The sequence below is a fragment of the Sus scrofa genome, chromosome 9 (assembly GCF_054392235.1).
Source record: "Sus scrofa isolate SSC_HxYL_T2T_F1_AM1 chromosome 9, Sscrofa_HxYL_maternal_Yorkshire_Landrace_v2.0, whole genome shotgun sequence".
NCBI classification, from domain to species: domain Eukaryota; kingdom Metazoa; phylum Chordata; class Mammalia; order Artiodactyla; family Suidae; genus Sus; species Sus scrofa.
In genome coordinates this window covers 3255449-3268135 of record NC_139391.1, presented here as the reverse complement: position 1 = coordinate 3268135, position 12687 = coordinate 3255449, and the positions used below count along the sequence as shown (strand labels likewise).

Below are 12687 nucleotides of genomic sequence, written 5' to 3'. Positions count from 1 at the left end.
TTTGCCCCCCCCGCCGCCCCCGACTCGCGACATCCCTAGGCATGTTCTCATGACCAGTAAGTGGAATCCAGCTCGTCACGGTTTAAATGAAGGGGATGTACCCACCTCACATTTATAGGAAGGCCTGCCATAAGCAGGTGCAGGGCTTCCATGCTGCCTTCAGGCACCCAGATTCTTCTGTCTTTCTGACCTACGATCCTTCGTATGTTGGTGTATCACATTGCAGTGGGTTGAATGGTGGCCACCCCAAAAGACAGATGCGCATCCTAACCTCTGGATCCTATAAATGTGACCCTGTTCGGAACGAGAGGCGTTGCAGATGTAATTAAGCTACGGACCTTGCAAGGAGCCCAGCTAGATTTGCTGGGACGGCCCCGGCAAGAGCGTCTCTTTGTCTTTCTGCCACAGGGAAGGGCTTCCAGAAAGATCAGGCAGAGGAAGCCCAAGAGGAGGCCCTGGAGGAGGAAGGTGATAGCAGCACTGAGTGTGCTGAGACGCAAGAGCCGAAGGCGGAGGAGAGCGAGACCCAGGAGGAGGGGGACGAGGAGGAGCAGCAGCAGCAGCAGGAGCAGGAGCAGGAGGATGGGGAGGAGGCGGGGAGGCAGGAGGCTGAGCCCCTGTCGCCTCCCCGCCTCCTCCTCGTCATCTCAGGAGCTGACCCGGAGCTGGGGCCTCGGCTCCAGGAGGCCGCTGCTGGTGGTGAGAACTGGTCCTCCCGCTCAGCCAGGGAGGGGCCGCTCAGAGCCAGGTTTTGTGCGTGGCGTGGGGGAGGGCCCAGGGGCTGGCACAGGGGAGACAGTGCCCTTGGCCCCCTCACAGGCCTGCCCGTGCTGCTGACCAATGTGGAGCTGGGCCTGGGGTGCCCAGAGCTGCAGTGGCTGCTGCGGCGGCGGGAAGAGCTGAGCCCGCCCGACGTGCAGCCCGGCTTCTGTCTCTATTTGAGCACCAGCCTCCCTCTTGGAGCCCTGGGAAAAGGTGAGGCCCAGGGGGTGCACTGCCACACAGCTCTGGGGCCCCAGCTTCACTCAGGCTGGCCCAGGACGGCACGCAGCAGGGAGCCTCACTCCCTGTGCCCCCCACCCTGGCTCTGCCCAAGAGAAGGGGTTAAGCATCTCCCATGTGACTCCAAGCACTAGGCTGTGAACGGCTGAAGGGGCTGAATGTGCTGGACCTGGGCACGAACATGGAAATCCTAGAAGAACAGATGCTGCATGAAATCTTGTGCATAGAGCGTCCTGAGCTGCAGAGCTACTGGCAGGACCTGCAGATCCGATTCCTGGACGCCTGGGAAGCTCTGGAGGCTGCTGAGGTGCTTGGGGGTCCAGTCTGTGGGTTGGATCCACTTTGGAGGGGCTGATCCCAGGTACGGGGGTGGAGGTGAGTGACGCTGCCTGGGGGCTGTGTGGGAGAGGAGGACAGATCCCTGCAACAAGTGACTCTCTGTAGCAGCGGCTGCTGACGATGCTGCTGCTCCAGAGCCCAGCGCATCAGAGACCAGCCAGGTTCCTGCGGCACATGGTGAGAGCCCAGGCGCGGCTGTGTCAGCTGCGTGCCCATTTTGAGGAGCTGGAAGAGCAGAGGCTGCAGGCTGTGGCAGTGTGGGCACCATATCGGCACGTGGCCCGGCATGGCATGGCCATTGTCAAGGTCCTCAGCCCACTGCAGAACCTGCTACCGCTCTTCCGGATGAGCCCCGAGGACTGCCTGGCAGCCACCAGGCGGGCTCTGAACAGCGTGAAGGGTGAGATTCATGAGCAGGAGGAACTACGCTGCCACCTGCTGCAGCTGAAAAGACAGCTGACCCACCAGCTACTGGGCAGCACTGTCGCTACCCTGGGCCGGACCCAAGTGCCCTTGGTGGGCGCCTTGGGTGCCTTGGCTCTGCTTCAGGCGTCAAGGAAGGCACCAGAGCTCGAGAGGCTGGCGTTCTGGCCTGGCTTGGCAGCCTCTCCCAGCACAGGCTACGGAAAGTCAGTCTCAGGTGTGGCTCGACCAGCCTGGCTGGGGCTGCGGGCCTGGCACCAGTGTAAGGTCTTGGAGCTGCTGCCCCCATTTGCAGGGCTGTGTGCATCCTTGGCCAACCACGCCAGCACCTGGCAGGCTTACCTGTCGCTGTCATCCACAGTGCTGGGTCCTGCACCCGGGCCCGGGACAGACCCACTCAGCCTCCTCCAGAAGCTGATCCTGTGGCGTGTGCTGCGACCTGAGCGCCTGGCCAGTGCCCTGGCAGCCTGCACCACCAGCCTGCTGGGCCGGCCCCTGGATGAAAACCTGGGTGCCCCCACCATACCCTTTACACGTAGTCAGGCCACGCAGCCCGTGCTGATCTTGTTGCCACCAGCTGGTCACCCCACCGCCGCCCTGCATCCCCTGACTGCCCTCCAGGAACTGGCTGCCAAAGAGGAGCAGGTTTGAGCCTATCGCGTCTCGGCCGCAGGGCGACTGGGCTCCCGGGAGCCGGGATGGGTGTGGGGCCCCGCTCTCGGCATCTCGTGGATCTTTCTGGATTACTCAGGGACTTTGGGGTCATCTGTGGCCCTACGCTGGGTCTCTTGGGTCACCCTAGGACCCTCTGAGCTACTCTGTCCTCTTGATGTTGTCCCCAGGGGCAGAGGCATCTGGAGGTGATCGCTCTGGGCTCTGAGGCCTGGGACCCCATCTCGGCCGTGGTCAGCAGTCTCTGCCAGGCTATGCACAAGGGGCACTGGCTGGTGCTAGAGAACTGCCACCTGATGCCACACTGGCCCAAAGAGCTGCTACAGCCCTTGCTGGGGCTGTTGGACGGAGCCAAGGGTGGGTTTGCTGCCTGGAGATGGCTTCTGGGACCCGATCCTCCACTTGGGCCTGAGCTTGAACCAGATCTCGTGGCCGATCCCCGATCCCCTTGTACCTGACTCCCGACTCCTCCAGCCTCAAGTCTGATCCTAGGCTTGTGCAGCCGCTGATCTCAGCCCCATGTCTGACTCCTAGTGGTTTCGGGCCTGGAGTTAGAATTGCTTTTAGCTCAACAAGCAAGCAGGAGTGTGACCGCTGTCCACAGAGACTTCCGTCTCTGGCTTATTGTGCCTGCAGAGGCTACCACTTCCTTGCCAGGTGAGGAGCTCCCCCCACCCCACCCCAGGCGCTCAGACTGGAGCCGGAGGGCAGCCGTACTGTGCTGACTCAGCATCTCCTTCCTCTAGCCGTGCTGACTCAGCACTCCATGCCTGTTTTCTGGGACCAGTCCCTGGAGCTGGGCCACGTCTTGGTCGACAGCGTGGAGCTAGCCCAGCAAGGACCCTGGGTGCAGCCCCCAACCAGAGCACTGCCTCTGCTCCTCCTGCACGGCCTCCTGCTGCACAGGCAGCTCTACGGGGTGAAGCTGCAGGCCCACAGGGGGCGCTGGTGAGAGCCCCCGCCCGTCCGCTCTGTCCTCACTCCGCAAACTGAGTATTTTTCACATGCCGGGACTCCCCTCTGTGGAGCTCCCAAGTGGGAGGGCCAGGGAACACCTAGGAGAGCTTCCCCAAGGACTTTGGGGTCTCGCTCTGGACTGAGTCTGGACAGCAGAGACGGCCCCATTGCGAGCGGAGGGAGCGAGGGTTCAGCAGGAGGGAGGAGACGCCCGCATGGCCGAGGGGACAGGCAGTGGGCTGGCGGGGGGGGGGGTGCTTATGGCAAAGGGCCTTTGAGACCATGACAAGCGGCCTAACTGGATCCCGAGGGCGGTGGGAAGCCACTAAGGGTTTTGAGGAGGAGAAGAAACAGGATCCGATTTGCTTGTTGGAAAGATCACTCTGGCTACAGCGTGGAGAACAGACCAGACAGGGCCGGGCTGGAGGCCAGCAGAAGTTGTGGGAGGAACAAGGCCACGGCACGGGGGCAGGGCCAAGGAGAGGAAAGGTGGGCGTCAAGGATGGCGCCCCAAGTTCTGCCCTGTACTGCTGGGTGGCTGCTGGGGGTGGGGGGATGATTTCAGCTGAAAGCAGTTATAGTTGAGGTGCTGAGAAAGCCCTCGTGGGGCTGGAGCTCCCGAGAAAGGTGTGAAGAGCCCTCAGCATCGGGATGGCTGGGACCCTGCTTCCTGCTCTCTGCTCCCAGGAGTCAAGAGACCCTGACCCAGGTCCTTCAGACCCAGAGCCAGCTGGCGGCCAGCCTTCGCAACCCCAGCGCTGCCATGCGGGAGCTGGCCGGTGAGATGCCTCCTGCCCCAGTGTGCTCGCCAGCCCAGGGGAGCCTGGAAAGGGGTAGGGGTGGGAGCACTGAGATGGGACATAACCACAGCTCTGGTGTGGGACGGGCTGCAAAGTAGAGGGGCTGGAACCGAGGGGCTCTGACCTCATCCTCAGCTTCGGTTTTCTATGGGGGTCCCGTGGGAGATGACAAGGACAGGGAGGCCCTGATTAGCCTCACGCAAGCCTGCCTGAGCCCCAGCAGCGGGAATTGGGCCACTCTGATGCCCAGCCCAGGTAAGCGCCAGTCGGGTATCTGTGTCGGGCTGGGAAACAGCGGTGAAATGGCACCTTCCTCAGGGGAATAGCACGAGAAATTCCAGTAAGGGGGGCGGGGGAGGCAGCAGTGTGCACAGCTACGGGACCACGGCTTAAGCGTCCCAGGAAGGCCTCCTCTCTTGGGTCTGGCCTCTCACGCCCCACTCCACCCCCAAGAACTAGGGGAGCTGGACGCTCTGGAAGAGTGCAAGGCCCAGATGCGCCTCCTGCCCACCCCTGCCGACCCTGGGCCCTGCGGACTGAGTGCTGGCCCCCACAGCTGGCTCTTGCGACGCCAGAGTCGCGCTCTCCTGCGCGCGCTGCAGCGAACCTCGTCCGCCTGGGTTCCCGCGGCCCGCGGGGGCTCCGGGCGCCCCGAGAGGCGGCTGCGGCAACGCCTGGTGCACGCCAGGCGGAGGCTGGAGTCGCTGCAGGCCCTGCTGGGCGCCGCCGCGCGCCCAGAGGAGGGCGGCGGGGGGTGGCTGAGCGCGCCGCGGCCGCTGGACGGCTTCCTGCGGGCCGAGGCGCTGGAGCTGGGCCGGCTGGCGGGCGCGCTGCAGAGGGACCTCGACTGCCTGCAGCAGCAGCTGCAGGGCGCGCCGCCGTGCGCCTCCCCACGCTGCGCGGCCGTGGCCTGCGCCCTCTGGACCGGCCGCCTGCCCCCGCCCTGGCGACCACACGCACCTGCCGGGCCCCAGCCGCCCTGGCTCTGGCTGCGACAGCTGTCGCGCCGCGGGCAGCTGTTGGCTCGCTACCTGCGGGTGGGAACCCAAGCACCGGAGTGCGTCTTTCACCTGTCAGCCTTCTGCCACCCGCGCCGCCTGCTGCTGTCACTGCGATGGGAGGCTGCCTTTTCCGTGGTCGCCCTGGCGCGTCAACCTGGCTGCCCCGGCCCGGGCGCCTTTCAGCCCCCCGATAAGCGTCAGGAGCTGAACACCGCGCTGCACCTCCAGGTATCTTCGTGCGGTCCCTCCAATGCCCGATGCCACCTCGCAGCTACCCCACCCTGCCGCTTCCCGCCTTTGCCCCACTGCTTCTCGGATCCGCCCGCCAGGCCCTCGGCCGCGAGCCTTGCCTGACCGGTTTCTGGCGCCCCCAGGTGGTGAGCGGCCCGAATCCCAGGGCACCAGAGATGGGGGTGCTCCTGATTGGGCTACAGCTCCGGAACGCAGAGTGGGACCCGCTAGCAGGGGCCTTGCAGGACAGTCCCTCCGGCCAGCCCAGCCCTCTGCCTCCGGTCAGCGTCAGCGCCCTGGCCCCGGGGGCTAATGAGCTGCGACACCCAGCCGGCCTGGCTGTGTATTCCTGTCCTGTGTACATGGAAGGGCCCCTGGGCACCACTAGGCTGCACAGCAGCAAGATCCTGATGCACCTGCCGCTGCCCACCAAGCTCAGCCCCGCCACCTGCGCGCAGCGGAGGGTCCATGTGTGCAGTCCGCCCCTGCCCTGAGCCCTCCGCCCAAATAAAGGTGGAGGGAGCCGATGAAAGGTGTCTGAGGCTCAGGAGGAATGGAAGGTGCCTGCACACCAAGAACAGGACACGCTGAGGGGGAAGGCAGCAGAGAGGCCTGCTGACAATGAAGGCAGAAGAGGGTGTGTGCTGGGGCGGGGTAACACCCAGGACCTCGCCTGTGCTCTCAGCACTTGTGCTAGACCCACAAGGAATATTTAAAGAGACTTTGGAATGCGATGACTTCTTCAGGCACTTAGCAGTATCACTGGGAATGCCTCGGTCCTGCCCGGCCAGGCATCCCCTCCCCCAGGATGGATTCTCTGAGTGGGTCCCACACACAAAAACAAAAGCAAAATAAGGCACAAGGTCCTACGTTCATTCGACGAAGATTTACGAGCAGTCCTCCCAACCAGGTGCTCTTCCAGGCCCCGCTGAGGTTGCCCTAATGCCGGGAGACAGACGATAAAAGGCCAACATATAATGAGTTAAATCTGATGTTTCTAAGATCCCTATAAAGAAAAAGCAGGCGGGTGTGTCAGAGTCACCAGAGGAGAGCAGTTCCTCGCGTGTGGTGGTCAGGGAAGGCTCGGTGAGTATTCGAAAGGGAGCTACTTGAAGATCTAGGAGGGTTTCAGGTAAAGCCTCAGGAGGTACAAAGGTCTGAGGCAGGAAGAACCTTGGGGTGTTCAAGGGACAGGACAGGTGGCTGGAGCACTGAGTGAGGGGCAGAGGGGGCCCAAAGGGTGGAAAGGTCTGGAGCCTTTTCATGACAGGAGCTTGTACTTTATAAAAGCACGAGGCGGACTCTACTGGAGAGTATTCAACGGGAAATGATCTCTTTCCAAGTTCACACTGGCTTTTCAATGGTAGGATGGATGGATGGAAGGAAATCCAGAGAAACAGGGACGAAGATGCGTTGGGAGGCTACTGAAGCAGTTCGGTAGAGGTGGAGTTTGGACCAGGGTCCTACGCTGGCGATGGAGAAGGGGTGGATTTAGGAAGTACTCCGGAGGCGGAGCCAGCAGAACGGGCGGATGCACTGAAGGGGAAGCGTGAGGAAAGAGGGCAAATCTAGGACGACTCCTGGATTTTAAGCCGGAGCAGCTGCACGGATCACGGTGTCCCTGAGTGAGGGGGGATCGGGAGCTCTGCTTCCACGTGTTCAGTTACTGTTCATCGCGTGGCTGCAGCTACCACAGGGCAAACCTCTCTGAGAAAAGCCGGTTAGAAGACAGCAGCGCAAAAAGCCAACTCTACTGGCTCCTGTCGTTGCCGCCCAAACGTACGGGGTACAAGTCCCTTCCCTCGCTGTGCGCTTAGGTCCGGGCTACGCGGTGGGAGGAGATGCAGACAACGGGGTGGGCTGAGCATCCGTTGCAGCCTCGTCACAGTTGCTCCCTGGCCCGTGAACGGCGACTGACGGCCTTTAGCAACAGCAGAGAGACCGAAGCGTCCCCTTTCCTCGGGAACCCTCCTCTTTCTTTTCCACTGTCAACCAAGCGCCAGGCTGCTCCTCGCGGGGGGCTTAGTGCGGGGTCAGGACGGCCTTTGGGATAGACGAGCCCTCTGTCCACGTTCCCATCACGACTCTCTCCCCCGTGGGAACAGGGAACAGAAGTGAGTTGCAAGTAAAGCCGTCTGAAATTGGTTAATACCCAATATTTTCGACGCACACACATCATTCTCTAGACTGAATTTTTTTTCTTTTCTACCTAGCACATTTTTAAGTTTTTAAATGTCTGCTTCATTGAGGCATGCGTGACTGAAACTCCTTCTTGAATTATGCCCAACAAATGCTGCTATCCGTCAGTCAGAGATGATAAAATCAGGGCCGTATGGCAGCAGAGCTGGAATACAATGCCCGCAGGGAACACGCGCCAGGTTTGACAGTTTCGCTCTTGAAATTATCTGCCAGATACATTAAAATCCCCTTGGGAAAGTCAAGTCTCAAACAATGAAAGGAAGGAAGGAGTAGACACAGGACAAAGGGGAGAACTAAGTCCCATCCTGTCCTGATGGGTGGGGGGATGAAGGAGTGGAGGCCCGGCACGGGGTCGGGGGGCATGATAACATCGGCCTGGTCCGGGACTTCGGGCTGGAGCAGGAAACTGAGGTACTGAAGGCAAAGAGGCTTTTGCCCTTTTGCGGTTGGGACTTTAGACGGGAACTGCTTCGCAGCACGGACCTACTGTGACCCCCAGGGCCCAAGAAGGCAGAGTGGCACGGACAGGGAGGTGCGTCGCCTGACCCCCACATGGTGTGGAAACGGAACTGGCTGTTAGGCTGGATGGAGTACAAAGCAGAGAGCAACTGGGGTCTGTAGCTCCAGACAGGGTTGTTTGGGGGAGGCCAGACTGGAGGGAGGGGCGTGGGCCCTGACAGCTGAAAAAGACGGGACCACGCACTCACAGGCCTTAGAAGCACATGCTGGCAGGACGCCCAGGTGCGGAACTGGGCCAGGCAGACCCAGAGCAGTCCAGCCCGTGCACACCCCGGAACCAGTACTAGGCTGGGGACCCCTTCCTCTGATATTACCGAAGCCCTTCTCCCTCCATCCAGATGCCACTTTGGAGGGAAGCAAAGGTCGAATGTGGAATTCTGGGCATGTATTTCGGAAAGAAACAGGAAACCTAAAGAGACTGGACCAAATTCCTCTCTTCCTATCCAGTGCCGGGGGTGGGGGATAGGAGGGAGACTGGTGAGGAGAATCAGATCAGGAATTGAAAAGGAGCCAAATTGCATCTTCATCCCCAGAGTTGTGCGGACAGCTGCGTCCCGCTCCGTACACCCCCTGCGCTAACAGTCCAAAGATGAGAGAGCTCACTGACCGGTGCTCTCTCGCTCACCTGAAACGCGTATGTGCTCAGCTACTCAGTCTAATTTGAAAGCTACATGCAGAAATAGGATATATAGGGGGAATGTCTGAAATAGAAAAAAAAAATGCCAGTTTCGCCCACTAATGCCCAAGAAGCTCTGGTTGCTCTCATATAGGTGTGATTATTATTATTCTCTTTTATGGATCGAGAAGCAGATGCAGATTCCCAGGTCACAAAGTCAGAGCCAGTTTTTTTTTTTTTTAACTTTATAGTATATATTTCTTTCTTTAAAGAAATTTAGTGTGTAGTTCTTACAACCAAGTAATACCTGGTTCTTGTTCTAGGCAGCGTACACTGTTATTCGGGCTTCAAGCTCTCACTTCACTTGACATGCTTTTCACATTCTTTTCTCACTTTGTGGGAGGAAACTGGACCCATTTTAGGCCATATGACTGTGAGCCCGAGCTCGAGGGCCATGGAAGGAAAGGCATTTCGAATTAGAGAACTTTTAAAAACTTCAGGATGACAAATCCTCTTGGATGGTGCCTAAGACAGCACTTCACACGGAGCTTTTACCCGCACGGAATAATCTAGTCAGCACTGGGCACCGTCGTCACCAGCCCTGAGGATCTAAGCCATGGTTTAGAAGGAAGGTTCTGGCACCTGCTACCGAAGAGAGCTTTCTCTAGGGGTACGGGAGCAGGTGGAGGAGGCCCCTCTTGTTTCTGGATGGACAATGACCACATCCCTGGGCAGAATCAGGTGCTGGAAGACAGGTTGGTGCCAGCCCTGGAGGGAGTGACATGGGCCTTTTGAGGGAACAGATTAACCCATTTGGGGAGCAGATCCCGCCTGCCACACACCAGGCAGTCGAATAGTCACTTTCAAACCATCGTCCTAACAATCCTGCGAGTCTCGTCAACGCCCCCTGCTCCCCCAGCCCTGCTTTTTTTGCACTTTTAAAATTGAAATACAGTTGATGTGCCATATAAATGTTATATGTGAACAAGAGAGTGATACACAATATTTATTTGGTTACTATTTGTTTGTTTTTGGCTGTGCCCAAGGCGTGCAAAATCTCCCAGGCCAGGGATTGAACGCGAGCTACAGCAGTGACAACACTGACTCCTTAACTGCTAAGCCACCAGGGAACTCCCAGTGATTCACAATTTTTAATGGTTATACTCCATTTGCAATTAATAAACATTTAGAGCCAGTTTTGAATGCAGGCGTTTGTCTCCAGAACCCATTCTACCTGCCGCATTCTACTGCCTCTAACGTAACAGATGCTGGGTGGACAGTGGAAAGCAAGACTCCTCCTGCTCTGCTGGTGGACAAGTGAAATGGTTTATTCTGGGGAGCAAACTGGCACTTAGTGAAACTGGTGAAATACACCATGTCCTAGCCATGCTGCTCCCCGGTTTATTTCCCAGAGAGTCACACAAAAATGAGCTGGGAAGGGGTCTATCCTACTCCGCTTTCTAAGAGTTTTGTGTCAGACTGGTATTATTTACATGGTTGATAAAATTCCCCAATAAAGGGAGTTCCCATCATGGCTCAGCGGTAACAAACCCAACTAGTAACCATGAGCATGCGGGTTCGATCCCTGGCCTCGCTCAGTGAGTTAAGGGAGCCGGCGTTGCCTCGAGTTGTGGTGTGGGTCACCGATGTGGCTCGGATCTGGCATTCCATGTGGCTGTGGCATAGGCTGGCAGCTGCAGCTCCTTCAACCACTAGCCTGGGTACTTCCATATGCTGCAGGAGTGGCCCTAAAAGCGTAAATAGTAACAATATTCCAATAAAGCCCTCTGGGCCCAGGGTTTTTTATTTTTCTGAGGAAGTTTTTAATTACAAATCAGTTTCTTTAGTAGATAAAAGGGTAACAGGCTTTTTACTCTTGAGTCTTCAGGGTTATTTATATATATATTATTTATATATTCTGGATACTAACCCTTTGTCAGATATGTAGTTTGCAAATATTTTCCCTTCAGTCTGCAGCTTCCTATCTTAATAGGGTCTCTCTCAGAGCAAAAGTTTAAAATTTTTAACACAGTCCCAGTTGATCAACGTTTTCTTTTATGAATCATGCTTTTGATGTCAAGTTTAAAACTTTTACCTCTCCTTAGATATCAAAGATTTGCTCCTGTGTTTCTTTTCTCAAGGTTTGGTTATTTTATATTTTACATTTAAGTCCGTGATCCACACTGAGGTTGTTTTGGTTCAGGTGTGAGACTAGGTCAACAGGAAGATTTAGGTACGTGCGTGTGTGTATGTTTTTGCCTCTGGCTGTCCAAGCTCTTCAGCTCCGTTTGTTGGAAAGGCTGTCTTCCCCCCATTGACCTGTTTTTGCATCTTTGTCCAAAATCAGTTGGGCATAACCATGGGTTTCTGGGTTCTCTACCCCGTTCCCTATAGTTTCCATAATTTCTGTTGAGAACTCTGCTCTCATTGACGATTGTTTTTGCCCTTTTTCTTTGGCTCTCCACTAAAGTTTCTTTCTCTTAGTTTTCCAGAGTCTAATTATGGCATGTTTTAAATGGACTTATTCATGTTTATTCTTTTTGGAGTTCACTTGTTTCTTGACTCCATATGGATTTCTTACCAAATTTGGGGCGTTTGCAGCTATTTTTCATCAAGTGCTTTCTCAGCTGCATCCCTTTTCTCATCTTCCTCTGGGATGTCAGCGATATTGTGTTAGCTCTTTGGTGACAGGCCCACAAGCTCCATCCGTTTCTTTCAGTCCTGTTGTTCAAACTGAACAATTTGTGTTGCATTTTTTGTTCTCCTTTTAGTTATTTATACTTTTCAGTTTTTTGAATTTCCATTTAGTTCTTGTAGTGTCTGTTTCTCTGGCAAGATTCCCTAATCTGTGTATTCATTGAGGCTGTATGTTCCTTGAATTTCTTTCTTTTTATGGACACACCGGTGGACATTCCCAAGCCAGGGGTCAAATCAGAACTGCAACTGTAAGCCTACACCACAGCCATGGCAACACCAGATCCAAGTTGCATCTGCGGCCTACACTGCAGCTTGCAGCAACACCAGATCCTTAACCCACTGAGAGAGACCAGGGATCGAACCTGCATCCTCATGTATGCTACATCTGGTTCTTAACCCACTGAACCACAATGGGAACTCCCCTTGAGTTTCTTATATCTATTTTTCCTTTCATTATTTGGACACATTGTAAATTACTACTTATAATTTCATATTTTTATAACAGGGCCATTATTCCTATTTATTGGCATGTCTGGTAATTTGGGTTGAAAACTGGGTATTGTTGATACTGTCGATACTGTACTAAATTTTTGTTGTTATGTTCTGAAGATTTGTTGGGGTTGTTGTAGAAGGCGTTTTGGGGTGGGGATGGGCTCAAATGCAAATTTTGTATTTCCTGTGTTATGCATTCAACAGCTGCTCTGTCTGCTTAGCTCTTTCGGCTTCCAGCAGCTGCTTTTCCCGCCCAGCCTTGGCGCACCTCGCCTGCAATGACCTAGTTTAGTCACTGGCCAACAATTTGGGCAGATCTGGGGGCTCGCCTCTTCTACAGCTTTGCTTTGGGGATTTTCCTTTTAAATTTCCTGCGACTTTCCACTGGCAGACCCTGTCCTCGGACACTTCAGCCACCACCCACGCTGGACATCCATTTGCAATGCACTCGGGCAAGAAAGCAGCAAATGTTCATGCCTTAGCCAGGGCATTTCTATCATTCAAGGATAGACTCCTCGCCGTGTTCTGCCAGCTTTTTTTGCTAGGTCCCTTTAAGTAACCCTGGGCAAGTGTAATTCAGTGGTCGTCCACGATGTGGACAGAGCTTATGCCCACACCTTGGTTTCATTCCATAGACCACTCTCTCTCTCTCCAAATTTCTGCTCTTAAATTTCCAGTGGCTTTACTAGCCCTGAACTCTGTCCCCTGCTATTTTGAGCCACTGAGGGTGTGGTTTTCT

General features: G+C 56.0%; 1 protein-coding gene across 1 annotated transcript in view; it reads left to right on the top strand.

The window, feature by feature from the left end:
* DNHD1 (dynein heavy chain domain 1) overlaps positions 1 to 9747 on the top strand; it is a 66141-nt gene extending 56394 nt beyond the window's left edge. Inside the window, exons 35-45 of the mRNA XM_084974816.1 lie at positions 409 to 699; positions 820 to 975; positions 1131 to 1309; positions 1447 to 2409; positions 2607 to 2793; positions 2971 to 3093; positions 3183 to 3384; positions 4081 to 4172; positions 4329 to 4448; positions 4647 to 5422; positions 5569 to 9747. Of these exons, the coding sequence (XP_084830942.1) occupies positions 409 to 699; positions 820 to 975; positions 1131 to 1309; positions 1447 to 2409; positions 2607 to 2793; positions 2971 to 3093; positions 3183 to 3384; positions 4081 to 4172; positions 4329 to 4448; positions 4647 to 5422; positions 5569 to 5919 (3440 nt within the window). The 3' untranslated portion in view covers positions 5920 to 9747. The remainder of the gene's footprint in view (positions 1 to 408; positions 700 to 819; positions 976 to 1130; positions 1310 to 1446; positions 2410 to 2606; positions 2794 to 2970; positions 3094 to 3182; positions 3385 to 4080; positions 4173 to 4328; positions 4449 to 4646; positions 5423 to 5568) is intronic.
* Positions 9748 to 12687: the final 2940 nt, after the last annotated feature.